We start from the raw sequence: 25,769 nt of genomic DNA on the forward strand, positions 1-25,769 counted from the left end.
AGCAAGGATGTGACTGCCACACACTCTCTGATGGGTGTATCCAAAGACAAGGCAGATTCAAGGACAAAACATATATATTTCCAGGTGCCAGGGGATATTGCAATGAATACGAGCAGGTATTCTTAGTATTTCTGTTTATCATAATGATTCATAGTTACTCATGCATCCACTCATCACCTCCTCCATTGGGGCTGATTCATGGCATTGTTTAAGAGCAAGTTCAAGTTAAAAAGGATGAATCAAAAATCACCCACAGCAAAATATATTTCAATCTAAGCCATCTGGCAGGAGATTTTTAGAATCAGCTCTAAAGAATGACCAACATATCTCTGAGAATCAGGGAATGGGAAGTTAAGCTACAACTGAAGTCTCAATTCCAGCTTTATTAGGAGAAATGGTTAAAAGACCTTCATGTGAATTGCAAGGGCTGGGTGCAATCATCTAAACCTCATACACATTCAGGCAAGAAGGAAAATTTTTATTATATTCCACAGATCAGTTCCAGATTCTGCAATTTCGTTTTATTCATAACAAAATCAAGACCTCTTCTGGCTTTCCATTAAATTCATTGGCCAATAGAGAAATTAGGATTGGCCAAGAAAACAGCACCTGGAAGACCCAGATTCAAGTTCCCTCACTGCCTGACTTGCGTAAGGGCTTAAACCCACATGTCTAGCCAGTGGGCTATATAGTAATTCTCTGTGACTAGCCAGGATTATTTCTCTTTATATATATGAGTAAATACTAACTGCAACATCAGAGGGTGGCTTTTATTTCAGTATCGTCTTGGGAATTAGGTATAAAAGGGATTTGCAGCCTGGTAGTTTCCACGCCAAATTGGTACTTCAAGCAGCTAACTAGCATCTAGATGTGAATCATCACTATTTCAGGGAAAAAAAAAGTGGAAAATAACTTTGCTAGCATCATTTTCTCAGCTGTCTATAATACACACGTGACATCTTGGCAATCCCTGTTCAGAGCCTCACCTCAAAATGCCATTATGCACCAACTTCCTTTCCCCAGACTGTGTATCTACCTGGTGAATCCTTGAACTGCTTCACGCATCTCTGCATTGTCTTAAGAGAGTCATTGACATTCTTTTCTAGCTCCTCAGCCTCAATTTTAACAAGAGAATCATTCATCCAGCTCTCGTTCCAATTCATCCAGTCTGACACTGTAGTCCAGAGATCATAGTATGGCTGGAATTCCTTAGTCATCTTGGACACCACACCATACTTTGGAAAGAGAGAAAGAAAAGGCATAAGCAACAAGTATATTCACCTCTAGATGACAGATTTTGTGTCAAAAGGCAAAAAAAAGCCCAACTCTTTTTTGAATCTGAAGCCAGCACTGTACTTCAAGAGGATATATCAGACTACCTTCTCCTGGGACAACAATATATATTCCAAGGGAGAGCAACCAGCAGAGCTGGGCTTGACAAATTCAGGACAAAATGCATCCAGTGGAGCTGTGCCTGCACAATGTATGTGGCATGGAAAGCACTCCCTCCACTTGCCTCTACAAATATTCTCCTGCAGAATGAAGATATTTTGATGGGCAGGCCATACACAGTCAGTGAAAGCACACACTGCACAACCATATCAAAACTTGTCTCCTTACAGTGAAGGAGAAGTAACCACAGACTGAGGGGTAGGAAAAGATCACGTGAACTCCACTTTTGGTCTGCAGCCAGACTAGGCTGGATATGGATGACAATGACTCATTGGCAGCTGAGCAGCTACAAGCAAAATTGAGTGTTTGCAACTATATAAACTGTTGCCTTAAGAGAACACCACACTCCGAGCCCAGCCAGCTGCCAGCACCCACCATGCAACCACTCGCATTCACACCCATAGACCTGAAGCAACAGCCTTACAGAAATGATGCATCTTAATTGCTGCTTCAAGACCTTCCCCAACCAATTCCTCCTCATCACCATCCCTCAGATCTCAGTGTGGGCACCCAAGTCTCTCACAGAAGTGGTACTATCAGGCCCTGAGCAGCCTTCCACATTCTCCTGGGATCAGCACTTCTGCAGCACAGCATGGTCACTCTACAGGACTGAGAAGCAGGTCACCAGATAAACCAAACCAGCATGAAGGATTCCTTCCTGAGGAACTAGGTATTTGCTCTACCTACCACCTAAAATGCCAACAAAGACTGGAGTCCTGCAGGTACAGGACCTGACACTTACATCGGTAACTTTGATGCCAAAGAGTCTTTCCCTGTTGTTGTACAGAACTGCCATATCCTGAAGCTCCTTCAGCTGCTTCCGGACGTCCCTTGCATATTCAGCAAACTCATGAGCTTGGTTAACATCTGACTGGATGGAAAATCCACCTACAGTCAGCTGGAAGAGAAAAGGCAGGCATAAGATGGGGCTCTGAAGCTGAGTGCTGCCTCTAGAGATCTCAGCTTCCTGGTGTCTCTTTGTTTCATTCAAAGGCAAGATTTTTATGCTCAAAATTTCACCTCCACCAAACCAATTCCAATTCTGTTTAGACCATGATGAAAGTGGTCTAAACACCACTGGTCAGGTGGATGAAAGTGTAAATGTGGTGACCAGCTGCTTTTCGTCTTTGTGACAACAGATGATCCCCAAGGAATAGGAGCAATAAGTCTGTGCCAAATTTCTTGATATTGAATTTATATTGTTATTAGCTATCTGTCATCAGAATCAGTAAAGTGCAAATGATAGCTCTACTGGTCACTCAGTTTTTATTCAAGACTTGTTTAACAACATATGTCTAGAACTTCCCTAATAATTTCTGTTTTGTTTTGGTGGGTTGGACTTGTTTGTTTGGTTTAGATTTTGCTTCAGTGTTTTGTGTGGGTTTGGTTTCTTCTTTCTTTGGATTTTGTTTGTTTGTTGGTTTGGGTTTTTTTTAATCCAGTGTTGTGGTATTATCATTTTGGGAATCTATTTCCAAGATAATCTAGCTCAGTGATTACAATCTTTCTAAGATGGCTTTTTTTTCCTGTATTTAACGCTTCCTGGTGAAAAAATAAAATTCAGACCGTTTAAGAGACACCAGAGGTATCTCAGCTCCAAAACTGCAATTATTTCAGGTTTTTGTCCCACAAGATGAGTTCCATGGCTGAATGCTGGATTTCCCCCCCTGATGGCAGCGTATTGTAGGAGATGCTCTGCAGGGAACTGAGTACACAAATAGGAAAAAGGAGGTGCATGTGTTGCCCAAGCACCAAGAACTGGAACGTTGTATCTCGATGAGTACCTTCCCACTGAAAAATGAGTATTTCTGCATATTATTGTCTTTCACACAAAAATGAAACTCTTAATCAAAAGCCAACAATAAACCCCAAACAAACAGGGAGGGTGTGATAATTTTTGGTCCAACAGTACATTGACCTAAAAACTCATCTGAAAGTTTCCCACTTGCCTGACCACAAGAGCTTCAAGGCCCTCTTTTACGGACAGTTCATGTCAGGGGCTTAATACCTGCATTTCATCCAGTTTGCCTTGAAATGCATTCTGATCCTGGATCTGCGCTTTGCGAAATTTCTCTTCATCCTCCACATGCTGGAGCCGAATGGCCTCTGTTTCCATAGACATTTTCACTGGCCAGTAACTTGCAGCCCACCTGCACTCACGTGATATAAGAAAAGAAACAGAAAAAGGAAAAAAAAAAAAGAAAAAAAAGAGGAGAAAGAGAAAGAGAAGCTTTTTGAGCATATGTTTGAAATGCTGAAAATAACAGAATGAGAAAGCCAAATCCCACCAAACAAGGAAGCTTTACAACAACAGAAACACATGTGTTTTCAACAAAACATTTTTTTCCAGCTTGTCTTGTTGATATGCAGTCCTTGTGACTAGGCTATTCAGCTGGAGAGGGCTGGGGAGAAGTGGAGGGCCCTTTTAAAAGGAACAAATCCACTACATTGCTGAAAAGCTAGGAGACAGCAAAATAACAGTTGGCATCCAGAGGGAATGTCTGTCTTTGAATGTTTTCACAAGGAACTGAAGAAAATGGGGTCAGAGTCTTGGCTTATGGCTTTTCAGGGCTACTGAAAAAGCCAGTCTCCTGTTAAGCAGGGCAGTGAGGGGCCAGGGTAACCCAGATACAGGGAAGCCCTGGATAGCAAGGCTTTTGCAGAGTGCCCTGAGGAGAGTGTTGTAGATCCAGGAAAGGCTGCATAAAGTGGCTGCTTAGCCATGGCAGGTTTTGCTCAGCCTCAGCACACCCATTACTGACTCCATTTGGATTCCTCAGCCTGTGTGCAATGCCAGGTGCAAGTTTTGCAGCACTACACTCGGGGTCACACCCCTCCCAGAACCTGGGGATCAGCCATCTCCTAGGTCTCCTCTTTGTTTTATTACTCAGATTGGGTCTTGACTGTGCCTCAGTAGCAGAGTCAGCTCACAAACACAGCCACGAGGCTTCTAAAGTCTGCTCAGCCCTGGAAGTACTTCTCATATGACATGTACTTGGTCCAGTGTGTCTACAACCTGAGTGAGTCTCTGCAGAGTGCTCCTGAAACTAGAAACATGGGGTGCAAAGGCCAAAAACCCCACAGAAGCTGCAGGAAAAGCAGCTCAGCCCTAGGACAGCTTGGCACAGGTTCTAAAAACATCTTACGGAGAAGAAGTGCAGTAATAATAAGGGTACAAGTTCCTTCCTACTTTTAAGAAAACTATGGGAGTGTTCCTATCTTGGAAGTGTTCATTTAGTTTCAGACACAGACTAAAATGTGCACTTTGAGACCTTGCAAATGTCTCAAAAAAACCCTCTAAAAGAACCCCACCAAGATAAAGGGGCTTTACTATGCTAAACAGGTTAATAGCTACCAGTTTGCCTTGCCCCAGGCCAGAAGGCAACATGAACTCACACTTCTTGTCTACGAACTTCATTTCAAGAATTCAGTGCTCATATAGCCTGAGAGACACTTAAAAGTTCTGCAGGAGCCCTTGATAGACACATGGCCCCTGAAGCACTGAGAATGGTAATTGCTGCAGAGTCCCACTTCGACAGTGGGAGAAATGCCTTGTGCTCACTTGTCACTGAAATCTTCTTCAGTGAGATTGTAAAGGAATTCCTCCATGACCTTGTAATCTTCCATGACTTCATGAATCAGTTGCTGCACAGGGTGAGAGAAAGAGACAAAAAGTATACACCTTTAGACCATGCTGATTCCAACTCTCTAGTGTGCACCTCATTTTCATGAGGTGCCTTTGAAGAGCATTAGTCACACAAGCTTAATGTGATGTGGGCTGCTTCTGTGCTATGTGAACAGTGGGAATGGATTTAAACCCCTTGTTCTGCGAATGATCACACCATCATCACCCTCTGTTCTATGGGAATGAAAAGACGTGTGACTTAGTGGATAAAGTGCTGGACAGAAATTGAGCGTTTTGGGTTATCCTCCAGGTTCTCTCCTTGGCACAGACAAGTCAGCTTACAGCTTGATGCCTTTGTTCCCCATTTGTTCAGCTGGGAAAAGACCTATGCTTCAAATAACTTTGAAATAACTCAGTACTAGAATGTCCTATTAGAAGAAATACATTAACAGCAATATAAACATTGGGTAACAGAAAGATTTTCTTGAAAATAGCATTCATTTTTAAATGACAGCTATTCAGTACACAAATGCAGAATGGATCATGAAGGCAGCAAAATGCACACATAGGTATTTTAGGCAAGATTTTTAACTGCTATTTTGTTTTGCAAAGATATTTAAATTCATGATATGTGTATTTAAAAATACAAGTCTTAGGAATTATAAAAATACAAAGCCAGGAATCTCGTGGCATTGCACGCAAAGACATTCAAGTAAAAAAACTGAAGTTCTGCTTTTGAGACACCACACATTGCAATGACAAACTTCCTCCTCACTTCCCTTGGTATCCAAGTCCAAATGAGAGCGTGTCCTACCTCCTGCACAGCCAGCTGCTCAGGGATTCCCTTCATCCAGTCACGCAGCTCCGTCAGCTCCTCGATAGTCTTTGGTTTCTCATGAATTTTCCTGCTGACGGTCTCATATGCATCACAGATCTGCAGGAGGACACAGTGGAGAAAAGACCACCAAAAAGTCACTAATGGCTAATAAACAAACTAGAAAACCTGCCATGACCCACCCACTTCCCATATTGCAGGTGGTCTAAGTGATGAGTACATAGCCCTGCTCTGTCTTTTTCACAGTCTTTCTCCATCCATCTCATTTGAGCTCAAATGGAATGAAACTGCCAAAAAAAGAGGAAGAGGAACTGCAGGTGTATAGTGGAAATGATGACAATAACAGATTTAGACAACTGGCTGGCAGATGCAATTGTCTATATTCCAGTTATCCTCAGAGCAAGGAGAAGGACCTTCCAGCTGTCTACTAGACAGACCTTTTCAATCTACCAGCACATTTTATAAGATGGCAAGGTCTTGAAGAATTTCATCTCAAGAGCTACAGGTTTCAGGCACGTAATCTACTGAGTATATTTAATACTTGATTTGGTTGAGTATGCATATCTCCCCTCTAGTTTTAATTTTAAATATTCACTCCAATGTGATCTTTAAAATATCCTCATTAATGTGGCCTTCGGTGCTGTCTTTTGTCCATTTCACAAAAACACAGCGACTTCAAAAGCAGAAGGACAAGACAAGACGCAGACAGATAATCTACTGAACCAAGTAACTTACACTCTGCACCTTCACATGGAGGTTTTTAGCCAGCATGTCCAACACGGAAGTGGCAAGCACTTTGTATTTTCCAGACAGATTTTGCCTAATATATTCTATCCTGACATGGAAGGGACCAATGATAACAGAACTAGGGAGAACGTTGTCCATGTTCTCCTTTTCAGACAAGTACTTGCTTACTATTCTCATCACCTCCTGAGCAGGTGGAAATTGCTCTTCATAGTCTCTGTAAATAAAAACATCAATAAAAAAATGATAATGTACACCTTAACAATATTTGAGCATCCAGACTGTTTGTAGGATGTCCAGATGTGTCTACACAAAGGATCAAGGCATTAAATTAATCTACTTGAATTTTTACAACTTTCTGCAAGCATAGACTGAGAAGGTGCCAATGTCTTCTGAGGAACATTATTGGGGAGCAAGGGAAGGGACAGACTCAAATCTGTAATGAGTTTTAGAGCACAATAGCTGTGAAATGGAATAAGAACACAAAATATTTTAGCTGTAGAAAGGGACTAAAAGAAAGAGACCAAAGAGGAAGTAGGGCAAGAAGAGAGGGAGAAACAAAATAAAAGCACTGGTGTAAACAGGGTAAGATCAGGAAGCACCTCAGGGGAGGGTAGGCACTTCAGCATGTTCTGGGAAGAGACAGAAATTTGTCAGATAGGATTTGTAAATTGATTAAGCTGGAACAACAAAAGAAAAAGGGCTTCATTCCCACTGTTTGGAGAAAACGTGACACCCAAATAGAAGTCCTTTAAAGTAACAGAGGCTAAAGGACAGCATAGGTGCAAAGAGTTTTGGCAGTGAAAACAATGGGTTGAAACAAAAGAAAACATTACTGTCTACAGAAAGCTATCAGCCTGAACAGACACTATATGAAGGAGGTCAGGGTCAAGTATGCTAACTGGATTCTCAAGCAGGATGATTCATTTTTAGGGCCATTAATATCTCCAGTTACACTGACAACCATGACAGGAATGTGACTGCTGTCAGAGGCAGGAAGAAATTCTCACTGCCACCACCAACGTCCTCTAAAAGCATGGACCATCACCCATGGCTGAAATCTGCCTCTGATGGATGCCTGATCTCACACATGAGGCACGCGGTCTCAGAACAGGTCCCATGTTCTCACACAACACACAACAACAACCCATCCACACAACAGCTTCTGCAAAGGCTTGCCATTTGGGGCAGAGGTGCTTTGTCAGAAGCCACTTACTTTAGGAAGTACTGGATATCATTGTTATTTATCTCTAAGAACTTCTCATATCTCTTGCCATAGGCTTGGAGAGGGATCTGTGTCTTTTGGATGGCAGTCTGCAGAGTCTCACGTAGCTCTTCCACTTCTGGTTCATGCAAACCCACTGATTCCAGCAAGGGTGTGCCTGTGATATCCATGTTCTCCAACACATACTGGAAGAGGAAGGATAGAGGTCTTTCAGAACTAGCAGAGCTAACTGTGCCTCCTCAGCAGAGGGGCATGGCAAACACTGGTGGCCCCCTTGGGAACTCCTGCAATCCTGCAATGTGTCAGGAATTGTTTTATCACTTTTATGTTGCCCCCACTCCCCAAAGAAGGAGAATCTAGGGAGACAGTAACAGGTAGAAGAATAAATATGCAGAAGAGACCTGCATTAAACTGACAGCATTGAAAACAGTGATATTTCCTTTACGAGTCTGCTTTTCTCAGCTGCCATGCACTCAGGGGAACCAGGTTGCTTAGGACATGTGCCCACAGAACCTGCAGCACCAAAGCAGATATAGCAACTAGACAGAAGAGCTACAAGGTTGCAGAGATTAAAGAAATCCTGTCAGAACTGAACTGCATTAGCACAGTGATGTGCCCAAATTGATTTAACTGCATTCCCAGCTACCTACTTCTGCGCCTCTCTCCCTCACTACAAGCTCAGGGGTGTCTCTGCTGAGCTGCAATGCACTGAGACATTCACAGCTGTATCACTGTTGATGCAGAAGAGTTCACCTGCTCCAGCTGTGGGACACTGTGAGTCGCCAGGATTCCCTTGTCGAACAGGGAACTGAGGGACATCTCAAAGGTCTCCACAGAGGGGCTGAAGACAATGCCACTGCTGTCTAGCACAAGGTCAGTTGTAAAGAGTGGATTCCTTTGAGGCCTACAGTGGGAAGAGATAAGAAAGAACAGGAATGCTTTTTGAGACAATGGCATACAACTGTATTGCTCTGGTGCTGCTATTAAAATGCCTTCTGGACAGGAAGGAAAAGCAGAGGAGAGGAGGACTGTCTCATGCAGATGAAGGTATGAAACACTGCATTCTAAATTTAAGACATTGAGAACACTTTTCTATCAAAAGTGAAGGAAGCATCAATCATGACATATCAGATTCCCCAGAAGTCAAAACCTTATCTTGCGAATTGGTGCTGCTTTACAGAAAAATTACTGATGCTCTTCAAACCAGACATTCAGTATCTCCAGTACACTCTTAAAGTGCACCTTCTGGAAGTTATATTAGTATCACCCAATCTTGTATGTGACCAGCATGACTCAGGATCAGCTGAAGTCAGTGTCAAGACTTCCACTGATTTAAGGGTAAAAGGCCTCATATGAGTGGCAGGGTTTTGTTGTTGTTGTTTTTCTTCTGGTTTTCCATTTCTAAATGTTCCTTTTTTAATACCATGAAGGACAAAAATCCTCAAATCAATACCCAAAGGAATAAAATTCTATGCACTGTGATAACCTAAATTTGGTATTCTTTAGAGATCCCAAGCCAGATCCTACTTCTGAGGTTTTATCCAAGAATAAAATACGTTCCGGTATTCTTTTTCCTGGCATCCAGAAAAAACCTAGCAGTAATAATTTGCTCCCCCAAGAATGCTGGAGGTGGCTGATCTTTAGAGCAGTACATCAAAGCAGCAGACCTTGGTTCTGATGGGCTGTCCCATATCACTAACAGCAGCTTGAAAGCTGTACCAACAGAGCAGCTCTGTGTCATTCTTCCATACTCAAACAAATGAGTCAGGTGGAGGACTGGGAGAAAGAGCTCAGCCTAAAGCCCTCATACAGAGCAAAGTGCACTTGTGGAACAGTAGATAGAAAGACAATAGCACTAGGCTGTTTTATTCTTTCCACCCCTTCTTTTTTCCTGCTTTCTTACATGTTGGCAAGGTCATCTCCCCATTCCATGTCCTTTGAGCAATGCAGGACACTCTGGCAAGCATCCAGCAAAAGCCGGGTGAAGCTGCTCAGTGAGTTCTGGACCAGAGACCGCAGAGAGTCCTGAAGCATGAATTTGATGAGTTCCATCAGCTTATACAGTTTGGATCTCTGGTAGGCATCCCAGTCACTCTGCTCCAGGTTGAACCAGTCTTTGTCTGCATCTCTAAGGTTGCTCTTTATTGCAGTCGTTATGTTATCAATCCAAGTATCCTTGAGAAATGTCTCAACCTAGGGCAAAGAAAAAAAACCCAAGATGAGTAACCCTCCAAGGGCTGATGGGAAAGCAGTATGGCAAGGTGAGCTACTAGCTGGGGCTCCTGGGCCTCTCTGGCATGAAAGAAAACTGTTCTCTCAGAGCTGTGGCAGCTAAATAGTAGCTCTCAAACCCATGCGCACACACGTGGCATCTGAACCTGGTCATACATCTCCTTCACTGACAAAAGACCCACAAAAAGAAAGCCTGGTATTAAAAAGTGGGAGTGCTCTATTCTTTCTTTTTATACATCATTCCTTTTTTGTTCTCTTTTCTATTGAACAGTATCCCTGGAGCTGCCTGTGTCAGGGTCCCTTACAAAAAGTTGTGTAGACAGTATGATGAGCAAATAAAGGACAGAATGTTGTCTTCTCTTGACAAGTGAGGAGAAAGAGCAGAAGAAGCCAAGGGCAGTAGCAGCAGTCTGCAGTGTTTTAATTTATTAAAATACCACCAAGTGTCACTTCTGCTCCACAGGCAGCTGCTGTTTGTGTGTAATAAAAGAACCTTAGTCACCAAGTGGATGACAACAGTGCCTGGCTGAAACAGCATGGGACTGGGAAGGACCAGCACATGTTCTCTGCCACTGATTTAGTGTGCAACCCTGTGCAACCTGCTTGTGTTGCCACAGCCAGGGTACAATGTGCTGCCCTCAGTTAGAGGACACAAAGATCTTCTGGTGAGAGTTACCACGGAGTTGCAAATTTTTGTCCTACTCTGTCTGCTGGCATTGCAAGCAGAGCAATTTAATTAAGTACATAAAGAACATAGAGTGTAGAAAAGCACTACCCCCATGAATGCTTCAGGAGGAATCAAAGATCTTGTGCCTTGCAGCTGGATGGATGAGGAAATAAAGAAAAAGAAATAAAAAGAAAGGAAACTTTGGAGTGCCAACTAGGACTGTTATCTGCATGGAAACCAGGTGGAGGAGAGAGAGGCTGCAGCCTTATACGGCTACTTGCTCAACACATGACTAAGAGCATGGTCAGCATTGGCTGATCCTAACTAGGGGGCTAGGGCCCTTTCAGCCCATTCTCCCCACATCCCAATCAATTTGACAGGCATATGCAAATTCCCCCCTGCCCCAGCCACAATGTCCCCCTTGACAGTTCATCAGATTTCAGGGAACAGATCTGCAGCTGCTGCATCTGTCTAATACACACTGACAGCACTGGTGGCTGCTCCATGTGTTCACCCCTCACGCTTCCTCTGCTCACCTGAGTGAAGGTCTGGGTCTGGATCTCCTCAAACTCCTCCAAAGAGACAAGTTTGGTTATGGATGAGTTAAAGAGAGACATGGCAACCACCTTGTTGCACTCATCCTTCACCTGTGCCAGGAGAAGGATGACTTCTGGCCTGCTCAGGAGTGAGATAGAGCTGAAACGCGTTTGTCGTTTACCAAAAGGGTAGTCTGGGATCCAGATGAGCCCTAGCACCAAAGAAAAGAATGTCAGTGCCTGCAACAGCCATTCCAGCTCCTGTTTTTAGAGTAAGTACAGCTCCCTTTGGGACAGCATTTGTGAAAAGGGCTCTGCACTGATGTACAGGCCATTTTCACATAGCAGCTTCAGCAGAGAGCTGGATAAAAAAAAGAGAGTCTCTGCTCTGCAGTAGAGATTTTCTGCAGCCTCCCATTAGGGGTTGAGGGGCTGTCTTAGTGCTTGACCTTCCCAAGGCTTTGGCTCATGAAGTTTCCATGAGAAACAACATTGGAATTGAAGAATCTTCCCACTGAGGCTTCAAGGCACAGCTGAGTCACCTCATCTGTAAGCTGCCACTTGTGAACCCCCTCAAGGCCTTCCAGCCTTTGAAGTGCACAAAATACGGGACCCCATCTTTTACTGTTGCCTTTTTTCCTCCAGTTTGGGACTATAAAAGAGCCTGAGCCCTCTTTCACAGCTGAGGTGTGCCCCAGCTGAGCACAGCAGATGCAAGGCAGTCAGCTCCAGCACAGTGCAAAGCAGAAGGCAGTTGATCTAATCACACTGCCAAGCATTTGGTGCCACTAAAGGTACACTCGCAGAGTTACTGCAGCTTAGCTGATGGGTGGTAATGTGTTATACTGAGGTAACATGAACATGAAAATATATCCTAAAAAACAGGGGATACACTCAAAAGTCTCACAATCTCCTGCTGCTGCCCCTTATGAGCCCTAATCATTACCCTGAACCTGAGAGTTCCTACAGCAAACTACGACTGCTGTTAAAGACAGGAGGTCCCATAACCACACTGAATTCAAACTGCTTCACTGTGTCCCCTACCTTTCTCTGGTATTTCCTTCTCCTCTTTGTCTGGCAGGGTGACATAAGAAAACATCTCAGGTTTGGAACTGACAACTCTGTCAAAGCTGATCCTGTTCATGGTGTGTTTATACTCTAATCTCACTTCTTCCTCCAGGTTGCACATGCAGTCCGACATGCTGTTACAAGACACAGAAACACTGATAATCCATGGTGTTTGAGCAAAGTATGTCTGTAGCTTTACTGCAAACTCCACCCATCATTATCTCCCTTCTGAATTTGCTAATCCAGAAGCTCCCCTACTACCGACCAAATCAGGAGAGCTGTGCAGACAATCAAGCAGCCAGCAAAGCTATCAACTGGACTTTTAATGACAGAGGCAAGAGGGGATCAAGGACTAGGACTGCAGCCTTCTCAAGTGTCTTTTCATGTCAAAGCAAAATCTCCACTGGGGAGAAGCATTGGAGAAGGGAGGAGAATTAACCAAAAACTGAGGAAGCTAGCTGGCAGTTCTGGAAAAGTTGGGCTATCCAAGCTGGCCTCTCATTTGCCTCCTGCTGAACACCTCTTGACATCAGTTTGCTCAGGCAGAACATGTGCATAAGTGCTGAAACCCCGCTCTGTTTGCCTTGGGAAATCATCATCCTTCACCTCAGGCAGGCAGAGTACTTTCTTTATCCCTATATTTCTGCTCACAAACAGAGACTAATTACTCTCCTACTCTCTAGTTCAGGCTGGCAGACCATGCAGCCCTTCACACCTTCCTGTCTCTGAGCAGGGCAATCAGTCACGGCTGACTCCGAGCAACACCACCAATGGCTCATGATTCATCAGCCCAGGGACATTAAAATGCCTTCCTGTTATGAACTGCATCTCAAAGAGATACTTGATTATATCCAGGTGGAGATCTCCTGTTCTGTTTGCTTCCCCCTGTGCATATCTTATTTTGATTTGTTTTAGCAATAGGTTAATAGGTACAAGAGTCACCAGCAGGCATCAGTCAGGTCTCTGGAGACAACTGGCGGTCTGCAGATCAATACAGCAATGACTGATCTGTTCTTTGAAAGCACAGGGAGACATCAAGGTCAGCCATGCCATTTTTGCCAACCTTCCTGCTGTTGAAGGCCACTTAACTGCAGGTGTAAGCATCGTTTGGTGGATCTGCACATGAAATCTACTTCATCTGGGGACACTGACAGACCACCCACCCTGTACATGTGTCCCTGGGGCTCTCGTCCTACCTACTTCTGATGACACTCTGGGCAACAGAGTGGCGTGCACGTGCACAGGCTGGAAGGCAGATGAGATCCATGCTCTGCGAGTTGGATGCTCAAGATCTGCCTCCACTGACACTTGTTTTGTAGCCCTATGAAATCCTACAGTGTTTATGGACTGAAGGCAGAGCCCCCAGACATGGACGTGACGCTTTACCTCTTCTCATCCTTCAGTTTGGGTGTTTGCATAGCCAACAGCTTCATCCTCTGCAGGCTGTTCTCGCTGATGTTGTGCAGTCCCTCTGTGGGCATGCAGTCCACATACAAGTGATACATGAGCAGCCCCTGTGTCTTCTTGCGCAACCTTTCGGCCGCGGCCACGCGCTCCGCGAACACCTGGGGATCCTCGGCCAGGAACATCAGGCAAACTCGTGGCACCCAGTACTGACATGGCAACAACGGAGCTCTTCCTGGGGAATGAAAGTAAAGCTTACAAGAGTCTGCAGGGAAAACGAAACTCAGAATGGCCTGCAGTGCTGACAGTGGCTTTTTGATAGACAGTATAATTGGGCTGGCTTACTGGAGATCAAAATGAGGGACCAGAGCCGAGGACAGCAAGAGATAAGCAGCATGGAGTTAGCAGCATCTCCAAACCTTTCAAAGAGAGGGGTGCGTCATCTTAATCTGTCCACATTCCCCTTCAAAATGGCATTGGGACCAGAAAGGCCAACATTTTACTTTTCTAGAAGGGAGGAAAGATGGGAGATGGATTAAAAAGAAAGGTATCTCCAAAGGGAAAACCTCAAACAGAGTGTGAAATTAAGGTGTGGAGTTCTCTTCCCTGGAGATATTTCAGACAGGTTAAACAGACACATGTCAAGAGCGATAACAAGGAAAGGATTAAATGACTTCCTGATGTCCTTCCCATCTCCACCTAGGACAAGCATGGGTAATGAGCTGGCTCTCAAACCATATGTGAGGTACCAAAAGGCCTTATTCAAAACACACCTTCTGCAGTTATTCCTCCATTGAGGATGGGTCTCCCTTCTTCATCCCGCACCAGACCATTGTCATCTGTTTTATGGACCAAGTAGAGATCTGTCTCCTTGTCATAATCCAGAACACCAACATTAATCCACTCATAGATCAAATCCTGGCTTTTGGGGTCCTCTGAGAAAATCAAGGATTAAAACAGAGTTAGTCCATTCTTCTGGACTCTACAGCAAATGGACTTTACTGATCAGAGCAGTGATGCTACAGTCAAAACCATCTGCTAGTTTGAATCTCAGTCAATCTCACATAATTGCTGCTGTGATCAATTAAATAATTAACTTAGGTTTCACAGATTAGAATTTCCAACTTTTCTTTCTTTTACCTCTGTGGGTTCCCTGTGGATGATCCACAATTCCTCCCAATTCCTTCATCTCTTGATCCAGGACTCCTCAGTGTCCATGTGGGCACTGTGGGGATCCCATTCTCCTTTCCCATGTGTGGCTCTAGCCCTGTGTCACCCTCCACATGGGTCCTCATTCTTATAACTCAGAGTGGCCATAAAACCCTGCACCTTCTCCTCCAGTCTATTATTTCTCTGAGTCACTCCCAGGGCATCTAATTCTTAAATGTTCAGATCCTCTCAAATGCTGGGAGGTGCTAACTAGGGAGATATGTATTTATACTGATATCAGTATGGATACACGTCAGGGGAGCATTATGCTGAAGTTGAGAATGGGCCTGAACCGCAAGAATTTGCAGGAGTGCTGACTCTATACACCTGTCAGTGGTCTCACCTTCCCCAGGGCCCAAAGGGTCTGACTACCTGTGTGCAGAACAGTCCACTCAACCTGGGGAGTGATCAGGTGCATTGTTTCCCAAGACAGCTGCAAGCAGAACTCACCATCACGTGCTGGCTGCCTGAGGATACACACAGCTTACGTTTTATGCTTTGGTTTTGCAGACAGCCAAGCCTCTGGAGGTTGCCCCAGAGCTGCAGGCAGCATGCCTGCCAGTTCCTATCCTTAAAACTACTGCAGATGTGTTGATATGAGCTGCAACCACAACAGGACATCAGTACAACTGTACCTAGTGATGCCTTCTCATTAAGAAGGCTCCAAGTAATAGGAAAACAATGTTCACACATTATTTGGCCCACTTACTACTTGTATGTTCATTGTAGTCTGAATCTGTCTTTGGATCCTGCACTTGCAGTGAAATCCAGGCAGAACATACTATGTGCAAGCTAACTAACTCCATGAAGATAGCTACGTATCCATATAGAGAAATTTTGACTGTACTGACTTCTAGGCACAAAAACAGAAAGGCAAAAGGCAGAGGCTACTTCTAAAACAGTGGGCAGGGCAGGACTGAGAGTTGGTGAACCCCTGGTCTCTTGCTCTCACTGCCCGAACCTGGTCAAAACGAGATAAGGCTTTTCTGCTATTCAGAGCTACATTCATCAGACTCTACATGCTCCCTTCTGCTGAATGGGCCAGTAACTGTTAGTGTTGCCTTGCTTGAGCAGTAACTCATTCAAGCTTTACCGTGTCCAAGTACATCATCTGTAGGTAAAAGTGCTTTTCCAGGCACTGGCTTTCTATCGGAAGATCCTGGCTCCAGTCCTAGTGAGATCCACTCTTCTGGAGTTCGACAGTCGTACTCGTCATTGTCAAATACCTAAAAAGCCAGGACATGAGTGAAATGCAGACTTCAAAAAGAAGAAAACACCCAATACAAAATTTCATGAGAGGAAAATTAACATTCAGCTCCTAAATGGGCTACAACAATGGAAACCAGTCCAGGTCCAAAAGCTGTGCTGATCTTTGGTCAACAATTTTCTCCCAGAAAGCAGTTATCTGTACCTCCAGTCCTTTCCTAGGGAGCACAGACCACCACCTGGAGAGGACTCAGTGCAGTAATACTGCTGAGTACTGCCTTCAGAAGGAAACGTGAGATGCCTTTCCTTTGGACACAAAAACGACAGTGAGGAGCATTCTCAAGGACTATTAGTTCTGATGGAAGTCGTGGGAACCCTGCAGAAGATGCTCAGCATCTTGTAGAGACCCTTCAGGGCCCAAACTGGCTCTAAAGCATCTCCTTGTTTTATTGCTTGTTGTGTCAACACTGGTGAAGTGTCCTGCCACCCTCAGAAACCTGCTGTGGTATAAGCAATCACAAGCACCAAACGTGCTCTTACCTTTAATGGGAGGTAGATAGGAAAGACAGAATCTTTTGTCTCCTCAATAGGTGGGATATTGTCAGGGTCATAGTGCCTTGGCATCAGCTCATTGGAGTCTATCCCCTTCCTGGATAAGAGCTCAGCAATATCAAAGGTGAGATACAGCCGCCTCCTCCTGTTTTAAATCAGAAGAGGAAATAATCACCTCATGTGCCTGTAAGCATTCCCATGCCTACAACTCCACTCTTGACCCTGCACACCTCCCAGTAAAAACATTTTTGAGCACATGTTGCATACATGTCTATTTCTTCATTTTTAGCATAAAACAGTTCAGTTGGAAGGGATCTGGAATGATCACTTACTCCAATTTATAAATTAAATACATGTACCACTGTACCAATACATTATGCAAGCTTTAGAGCATACACAAAAGCGGAAATTAAAAAAGAATGAGAAAAAGATGACATAAACACTATTTAAAACCAGTATTTTCTTCCTGCATCCCAGTGAATTGTCTTTTGCACCCCCTGCAATGCGTGCACACCTCACTTTGGAGACCACTGCCTTGCAGCATAATATTTTCTTAAGGATATTTGACATGTTATGTCTTGAAAGCAAAGATTGACACCCTAATCTGCTGTGTCCATTTCATAATGACGCCTCTACCCACTTTCTAGTTACTTACCTCTCTACTTCAACCTTCCGAGGAGATTGCCCTGGAAGCCTTTCAAAAGGAATCTGCACTTTGGGCTTAAATGATTGTACTGGGAAATCTGACTCACTGAAGGTCTCAGTGGATGGTCCAACCACTTGCTTATCCAAGACACTTTTGAAGTCCTCAGGCATCTTGAATTGTGTGACTAAGAGACAAAGAGAAACACATGTCTGAAACCACCAGCCATCACTCTGCTTTACATTCACACCCAAAAAAGGACTCTGCTGTCTACTGGGTTGTCTGCAGAAGTCACTTCACTAGGATTTGTGAGAGAAATCAAATTAGAAACAGAAAGAAAGACCTTTTTTTCCTGCTACAGTATGTCATTATGGTTTTCCAGTATCAAAATGATGGCATGGAAGAAGCCTCCACTGAGAATTACTGTCATGCAGCTTTTTAGGAGACAAGGCACTGACCTGGATCTAAGGAGCTCTGTTTTGTTCCCAGCTTTGCTACAGACCCTCTACATGATAGTGGACATGTTGCTGTCTCTAGTGCACAGCTTCCCTCACCCTCAGGAAGGGGTGAGATTCCCCTGCCTCCCTGAAGGGGCCCTGAGACCAAGAGTCAGTTGTATCTGGGAGGAACTTGGTCAAGGTGGTGATAAAGGGCTTATGAATACTGCAGGGGAGAAGAAGCTGTTCAGGTCATCTTTGTCTTCTGAAGTTCCTATTCACACCTTGGGACAAATCTCTCTCTCTTCAGCTTTTGCTCAAGCAAACCTCCCACTCACATCAGTGGTGGTGTGAGAAAAAAAACCTGAGTCAAACTGCTAACAATCTCACCATTTGGCCAAATGTTTTCAATGGAAATTTGGACTAAGCAAACAGTATACATTTCCAAGAATTGGCAGAAATTAAACCATGTCATTTACCCCATAAATAAACCAAACTGTTTATATTGCTAAACAAGTCGCAAATAATAGAACAGCAGCAAACTGGGAATTTGAAGCTTAACCTAAATTAAGTAATTGCATGCAAGCTTTAAAAAGCACTATTCCCTAGACAGAGCTAAGCATTGAACTAAAAATAGATTTTAGTGGAGTGAGAGCTTTTCCTTTGATGAACTTTCACACTCTATCAAGGAGAAACTTAAGGTTCTGGCTTGTAATTGGGTATTTTGAACATCAAGCTTTGAACCCAATCATTCACCCCACTCCAAGTGCTTCTTGAGTCATGGATGTGACCCTTGATTTCAAAGCAATTGTGCAGAGCAGCCAATAATGCTGAAGCCAGACATGTCTCAGGATGGTGAGGTACAGGAAGGATCCTCTAAGAAGTCATTCCCTTGTCCTTCTTAAATGGTCCCTGACTCAACCCTTGTAGCTGTATGTTGTCTGCTTCGAGACTAAAGGAAATGGCCACTGAACTCTATCTGTCTCTGTCTCTATTCCCCTCCCTTAGGAAGGGCAGCGAGCCTGGCATGAATGTGATCTTAAACACTTGCATGGTCCATGCCAACATGCAGGCTTATTATGATTTCAAGGAATCCCTAAAATGCAGCTCTTTAGCCCTGTGCACATCTCTTGCTTGGGGTCTTAACAGAATGGCCCTGATTTATATTTGTTGTCAGGGAGCACAGCTGTTCCATTTTTGTCACTTCATTGTTGCCAAATCCGTGGCACCATCCATTATGGCACTTTGTGCACTATCAACTATTTATGTCAATACTTAGTGTTTCATTTGCATTTACATTTCCAGCCTGATAGCTTCTTCCCCCTTGAAGAAGCAGCAGATCATAAATAGAGTTCTGTCTCCACTTGTTAAGGATGAGTCTAGCTTGTCAAGATTCACTCGAGGAAGCAATCATTTGTCCTCACTCATGAAAATAAATGTCACTTCTAAGCACAGGAAGGTGGTATGTACAGTTCCCATCTTTCTTTAAGACTAAAATCCTCTCACACACACACTTTCTTCCCACCTGCTGCCAGCCTATGATCCATATCCCCAGGAGTGCTCTAGGGGCCAGGAGAGTGTTGGCAAACCTTTCACCATGCTCTGTTCCTATATTTGAGCATCCATGATACAAGTTCTTGTAAGCAGGAGGAACAGCAGCTCTGTACACACAGAGACCTCTTGCATCCAAGGAGAACAAACTGCTCTGGGGTGCAGCTGGATGCAAAATGAATAAATGAGAGAAAACCGTGATTTTGGGTATGGGTACCTAAATCCATATAACTCTCTCATCTTAGGCAGGTCCCATTTTTGGAATTGTCATATGCAGGGCCAGGAGCTGAACTTGCTGATCCTTGTGGGTCCTTTCTAAATCAGGATATTCTCTGATTCTATGGTTTTCACAGGAAAGGGCCATTGCTGGCTCCATATGCAATAAAAACACATGCAAATTCAGTGTTGTCCTGGCAGCAGGACCAGAACTCCCATAGGCAGCAGCACAGTCCACCTTGAACCCTGCAAGGAGTGGATATATCCAGGAGAAAAGAGAGCATGGTTTTACCATCCAGTCAGTTCACTTTGCTTCACTTCTAAATGAAATTCACTTTTCACGGGATATTCAAGCAGCTCAGCACCATTCCTGAGCACTGAGAGGAGAATGAAAACTGAGCACTAACCCAGTGTCAGCAGCCTAATTCCCAGCATGTCCACTATAGGCAACCTTAACAGTTATGGCCCCATTTCCTGCCCCACCACATTTCCTGCCAGTGTATTTACCTTTAGGGGTGTGGTGCTCGAGGTCCGACTGCCTCAGCAAAGACCGGTACATGTGGGGACCAGCAGAAACACTCTGGAATGCAGCATTTGAGGGAAATGTCAGAGATAACAGAGCACAGCTGCAGCACAGTGCAAGCAGAGGTCATAGAGTCCAGATAGAAAGTGAGACTGTAAGACTGACCTTACCAGATCTTCAGGGGCAACTGAGACCTTGAGTAATGGTCAGAAAAGGCTGAGAGGCACAAATATCTGGTAACACCAGCCCAGTGCACAGAGATAGGGGATCTGTCAGCAGAGTGCAGTCTGATGTCAGCTTAAGATGTAGATTGGGGGCTGATTAGGCAGCCAGTCATTTGGGTTTTACTACCAAATATCACCTGCACTCACAACCAACACGCCTGCCCTGCCATGCTGGCATCCTAAACCCAGGGAATCATGACAGTGCTATCTGGCTACTGAGGAAGGCAGCACAACTATGACCAGGATGAGCCTTATGGCTTCACTTTTTAAGGGTCAAGATCTTGCACAAAGGCCTCTGACCAAAAGGAAGGGCTAGGACCTGGGTGAACCTATATATGTCCATACCAGGTGTACCATGTGTCTTATCATTTTAGGTCAGTAGTGGAAAATGAATTGCTCTTTGCACTTACCCCTGAGCTACTGGAGGCTTCTTGAGTGAGGACATCAGAAGAAAATGTTCTTTCTCTAGAGGCCGAATATTTTCTTGGCCCCTGGCTGGAGCTTGCAGAATGCAACGGGCTGGTTCCTGGACTGCAGTCCCTGCCTGAAGCCTCGTTGCTTGTACTGGGACGGCTCCTACCCACAAAATTAATCAACTCCTTCCTTGCTTTCTCCATCTTCTTAGGAGAAAAATGCTGTGAAGCAACTCCGGGCTTGCTGCAAGTGGAAAGACACGGAGCCTGTCACATACTGTATATTTGGCACCCCTCCACACCCTCCTCCACGCTGGATATCCTTGACTTGCTATGATGAGTGGGTAACAAGGTGGGTTCGATCCCCTGATTTGATACCAAGCGCTGACTTCGTGGGCTGGGAGCCATTGGTCTCATGTGGCTGACTCAATAGCTCACTAACCCCGGGATAAGAGACCGCTTTATTTTTCCAGATGGATTTTGGAGGGGGAAAACCAGCAATACACACACAAAAAGCTGCTTTCCTTAAGCAGCAGGGGCTTCCCGGATCTGTGGCAGCGTTCAAAAAGGCTGCCAGGAGAATTCGAATAAACTGGGACTACAAGAGAAGTACTACTTTTGCTGCACCCAAATCCCTTAAAAACCTTGTCACACTTTGCCCTAGCGGGAGTAGGCTACAGCCTAGGATACCAACACAGCTATTCCCAGGTGTAAGTCTGACTCTTTCATTTAAATAATTCACGACAGATGTTTAAGCATCGCCTAACGCATATTAAAATATAGCCAGAAGCTCCCCTCTCTCTCCTTCTGCAGGGGCTATTTTTGCTGGTGATCTCAGCTCACAAATAACTTCTATGCTTCCACCTTGGGAGACACAAGTCCAGACAAATAGCCCAGCCATACAGCTTTATTTTATAAAAACCTTTGTGCACTGAGAGATACCAATTAAGAGCAGCCCTCAGACTTCTGGCATGAGGATAATGCAACCCTTGATTTTAGTCTTGTCTAAACACAGAGATGACTACTGTAACTAATTAGAACAGCTACAGTGACACAAACCCCTCCAGCCTGCACACACATGCACTGATATAATGATGTACACATACCCGTGTAGCTGATTCCTATAAATTATGAGTCAAAGCTCTCCACAGTGTCTCTCAAAGATATTCTAAGGGCAATACAGTTTATTGATCCATTCCTGCTCAGGGCCAGACCCAGACTTCTCATCCAGCCCTACCTGACTAATGGTTTGTGTCCTGCACCCTTCTTAGGATCTTGCTTACTTCTGGAAGCCAAGCCTCTGCAGTAGGAGTCTTCCAGCTTCCCAAAGCTAAGTGCTGGAAAGACCTTGCCTGGTCTTGCAGGCCACAGCTGGCACAGAACTTGCCTGGAATCTCAACCTGACCTGGAGACACCACCACAGCACCCTTTCCTGCCATGCCCTCTCTGCTGTGCTCTTGAATGGAGTGAAAACTCTGCCTGTCCTATACACTTGATGAGAGAGGGCAATCTTTTCTAAATTTCACCTTGCTGCCTGTCTGTGAGAATGAATTGGGTACAGACAGCAGAGAAAGCATTACATGCATGCCGGAGATAAGAGGGAATAACTGTGCTGGTTTATTACTGCAGGTTCAAGCCAGTGCACAATTTTGAGAGGTTGAATCAAAAAAGAAATCAGATAATAAATCAAGGTTACCACGATGCGAATCTTTTAAGCGAAATGGAGTAAACGAACAGATTGGAAAGACCTGGGAGACGAGATCAATAATACCCCCTCCTTTCCTTCAAGCTAGAAAATATCAAATCTTCCTCCTCTCAGCTTCGCTTTGGCATGGCAACTGGAACCTCACACCCTGAAGAATGAATTTTCCATGGAGGATTTTGTTTTTATTAGCTATTTTATGCTCTGGCCATATCTATTTTAGCAGCCCAGCAGGATTGATTGGTATCAGCCAAGATCCAAGGATTCCTGATGAATCACTGCTGGACTCTTTCGTGCCTGCTGCACCAGCACAGAGAACAGCAGCAAAGCGGAACGACCCTGTGGTGCCTCCCCTGATATGTCACCTGAGCATCCTCAGCCTGGAAGCAGGGCCAATGTGGCAACATCACTTGCTGTGCTTTTATGTCTTAGAACCAGAATCCCAAACTCACCCAATTCAAAAAAGCCAGCTCCAGGATGCCAGGTTCACCTAAACTTTTAGTAGGATGAGTGACTGAGCCCACTCCCAGTTTAGCAGGACTGGCAATCTCTGCCTAAAACCAAAATAATGTGGCTGCTGCTGCTGACAGCCAAGTTCCCATGATGGGGGAAGTGTGTACCAAGCCAGCCCACAGCAGGCCTAATTCTTTGCCACTTTTCTCCCCATGTACTCACACTTCTGTAAAGTCCTTCCCAAGCACTTATGTCAAAATAAAACAAACCCTTACTCAGTGTCCAGCTCAAAAACATCCATCATGCTCTCTCAGCTGCACAGAGGGAAGGTCTGGTGTTTGCAACTGCAAAAAACCCCTGACACACACCACCCAAAATAAAGAACAAAACCAGGCTCCAAAGTGTTCCCAGTAATTCCCCAAACAAATTAGTAAAACAGCTTCTCTGAGTGCCCTAAAGCTGATATAGATATGGGAGAACTGCTAAGCACAAAGGGAATCCTACTCTCCTGCCACCTCAGCTGCTGGAATATGGCCAGCTTTTCCAGTAAGGAGGTTTCCCAGAGTATGGTGGGGAGCTCACTCCAGTGCCAGCTAGCAGGTGTTTTGGTGCTCCCATCCAGCTCTCAGGAACAGTCTCCAGGCTGGTTTAAAAGAGGAGAAGAGAGATCCCCTCTCTTTTATTCAGCCTAGCTGCTGAGCCAAGGGCATTATTGCAGAGCAGTTCACTCCTTCCCAGGCTCCAACTCCACCAACAGCACTGCCTGCCTTCCCACACCCCCAAAAGAATGAGCCGTGTGTAGACCTAGGGCTGTCCTCCCCTCCCTCCATCTGAGGGTGACCCCAGATCCTCATCCCTGGGCAGCAGACCTTGGCATGGATTGCCCAGGCTTAAGGAAGGGACAACCTTCCATCCTGCTGCGAGCACCTGAAAGCAGCTCCTCTGTCCACCTCAATAACCCTTCACTCCCCCCTGCCCCTGCACATCTGGGAGCATCTCCCTGCTCTTCAACAGCAAACATCTGCCTGGCACCCAGCTGTCCCAGCTTTAGCTACAATAAGCTTGGAAAAATCTTTTCCTGACTGCTGAAGCACGTATCTTTGCAGCAGTTCAGTCATGCCCTCTCACATCTGAAAAGCAAGTTTCCTAGATATACCAAGTAAAATGTATTATGCTAAACTGTTCAAAATGAGAGCATATTCTTATGGCACTGCTGACACAACACTAGCTACAGCGTCTGTGTGTCATTGTGGCAAAACTATAATTACAATTTCTCTGTAAATTCAGGCTTTACACATCCAAGAAGTCAAACTCCCACGTGTCTTGCTCAACGTCTGGTATGAGCTTTTTGATCTGTTGCCTCTACTTCAATTCTTTGATCCAAAGCTTTGACAAAATGGGACTCTTTTCTTTCAAATAAGGTTCAAAATGGCTAAAAATTGCAACAGAAAAAGAGAATAGTACTTTAAATATCATCTAACCCCTAAGCAAAACCACAGATTGAAATCTAGTATTTATCTGAAATCTATTTATCTGTGGATAGCCAGAACCCCAGCTACTACACCATCTGGACACCAACAAGTAGAAATTCCTTCTTCCTATAATTTAAGCCATACAATATAAGCTCCGACAAGGTGATGCGCCCTCAACAAACCGCTTTAAACATCACCCCGTACTTCAAATCCCTTCTACTCCAAAAAGAGAGTCGAAAGTAATTTCGAGTTTTATAGCAGCCCATTCCCTCCAACGATTTGCAGGGTTTTAAAATTGATTTTCCTCTGGGTTTTTAAATGCATTCTTTTCTCCACGGGAAAGCACCACATAACCAACCAGCTGAACGGGAGGGCGCGGGGAGGGGGAGCGGCAGGACGGGCGGCGACCGGTGCTGCCCGTTACTGCTGCCCGGTGCTGCCCCTGCACCTTTCGGGGCGACAGGCGTGGTGGGTGCTGAGAGACACCCCGCCGACCACCGGGACCGAGACTCCAGCAACGCCGGTTTCGCTTACGAAGCATAACACAAATGAAACAAGTGCTGCTGTTTGTTTCATCCGTGAAACGAACCAGGGTGCGGGAGGAGCAGCCCAGGGGCTGCTGAACGCGCGACGTGAGGAGACGGGGCAGCGCCAGGGGAGCAGCTCCCCGTGCCCACCCTGCGCACCAGCCGCGGGGGACACCCTATTTCCAGTGCTCCGAGGAATCCTCACCCTGCCCGGCGTTTCCACTGCCTTCAAAACACGCGGGGGCTGCCTCACCACCCTCACCACCCACACCTGCGTGCCCGCCCGCCGGCCCGGGGCACCCTCCCTTCCGCCCGGCCCGACCCGGGGGGCTCCATTCCGACCCCCGAGCCCTCCTCGGAGCCTTCAGCCCTGAGCCCGCTCCGGGGGCGGCGGGGGCCCTGCCCGGCCCTGCCTGCGGGCGGTACGCACCGGCCGGACCGAGTCCGCCCCGACGCCGCACTCGTTGCCACGGGAGAAAGGGGCGGGCACAAGGCTCGGACTGGAGATAGCGGCTTGTCCCCCCCCCGCGGGTCGTTGGGCTGGTCCGGAGGAGACGCCGGGCAGCGCGGGCCGGGCAGCACCACGCCGGGGGCGGGGGGAGCGCCCTGCTGGGGCGGCGGCGGCTGCCACGGCCCGCTGGTGCCAGCGCGGGGCCGTGCAGGGCCCCCAGTGCCTCCTCAGAGCCACCATCACCTCAGCTGCCACCGCAGCGACACTGTAAAACCTCTGGTGCCACTTCAGAGCCATCAACATCTCAGCTGCCACCGCAGCGACACCGTAAAACCTCCGGTGCCACCTCAGAGCCATCAACACCTCAGCCGACACCTCAAAGCCCCCGGTGCCACCTCAGAG

The 25,769-nt window shown here is 45.6% G+C and overlaps 1 protein-coding gene across 5 annotated transcripts in view; it reads right to left on the bottom strand.

Moving 5' to 3' along the window:
* The window catches only part of DNAH1 (dynein axonemal heavy chain 1), a 73,983-nt gene extending 48,533 nt beyond the window's left edge, over positions 1-25,450 (bottom strand). The window contains exons 1-19 of one of the 5 annotated variants that reach the window (XM_064667768.1): positions 25,347-25,450; positions 20,760-21,006; positions 20,110-20,182; positions 17,411-17,585; positions 16,744-16,900; positions 16,091-16,223; positions 14,562-14,723; positions 13,771-14,023; positions 12,361-12,518; positions 11,317-11,528; positions 9,785-10,074; positions 8,635-8,785; positions 7,873-8,066; positions 6,648-6,873; positions 5,892-6,011; positions 5,015-5,097; positions 3,461-3,602; positions 2,195-2,350; positions 1,037-1,235 (exon numbers count right to left, since the gene is read on the bottom strand). In XM_064667768.1, coding sequence (XP_064523838.1) covers positions 1,037-1,235; positions 2,195-2,350; positions 3,461-3,602; positions 5,015-5,097; positions 5,892-6,011; positions 6,648-6,873; positions 7,873-8,066; positions 8,635-8,785; positions 9,785-10,074; positions 11,317-11,528; positions 12,361-12,518; positions 13,771-14,023; positions 14,562-14,723; positions 16,091-16,223; positions 16,744-16,900; positions 17,411-17,585; positions 20,110-20,182; positions 20,760-20,966 — 3,091 coding nt within the window. In that variant the 5' untranslated portion in view covers positions 20,967-21,006; positions 25,347-25,450. Of the gene's footprint in view, positions 1-1,036; positions 1,236-2,194; positions 2,351-3,460; positions 3,603-5,014; positions 5,098-5,891; positions 6,012-6,647; positions 6,874-7,872; positions 8,067-8,634; positions 8,786-9,784; positions 10,075-11,316; positions 11,529-12,360; positions 12,519-13,770; positions 14,024-14,561; positions 14,724-16,090; positions 16,224-16,743; positions 16,901-17,410; positions 17,586-20,109; positions 20,183-20,759; positions 21,007-25,121; positions 25,229-25,346 lie in introns of those variants that run through there. The other 4 variants (XM_064667767.1, XM_064667766.1, XM_064667765.1 and 1 more) reach the window with 4 other exon arrangements.
* Between the last annotated feature and the right edge of the window lie 319 nt (positions 25,451-25,769).

Source organism: Pseudopipra pipra, chromosome 11 (genome assembly GCF_036250125.1).
Source record: "Pseudopipra pipra isolate bDixPip1 chromosome 11, bDixPip1.hap1, whole genome shotgun sequence".
NCBI lineage: Eukaryota > Metazoa > Chordata > Aves > Passeriformes > Pipridae > Pseudopipra > Pseudopipra pipra.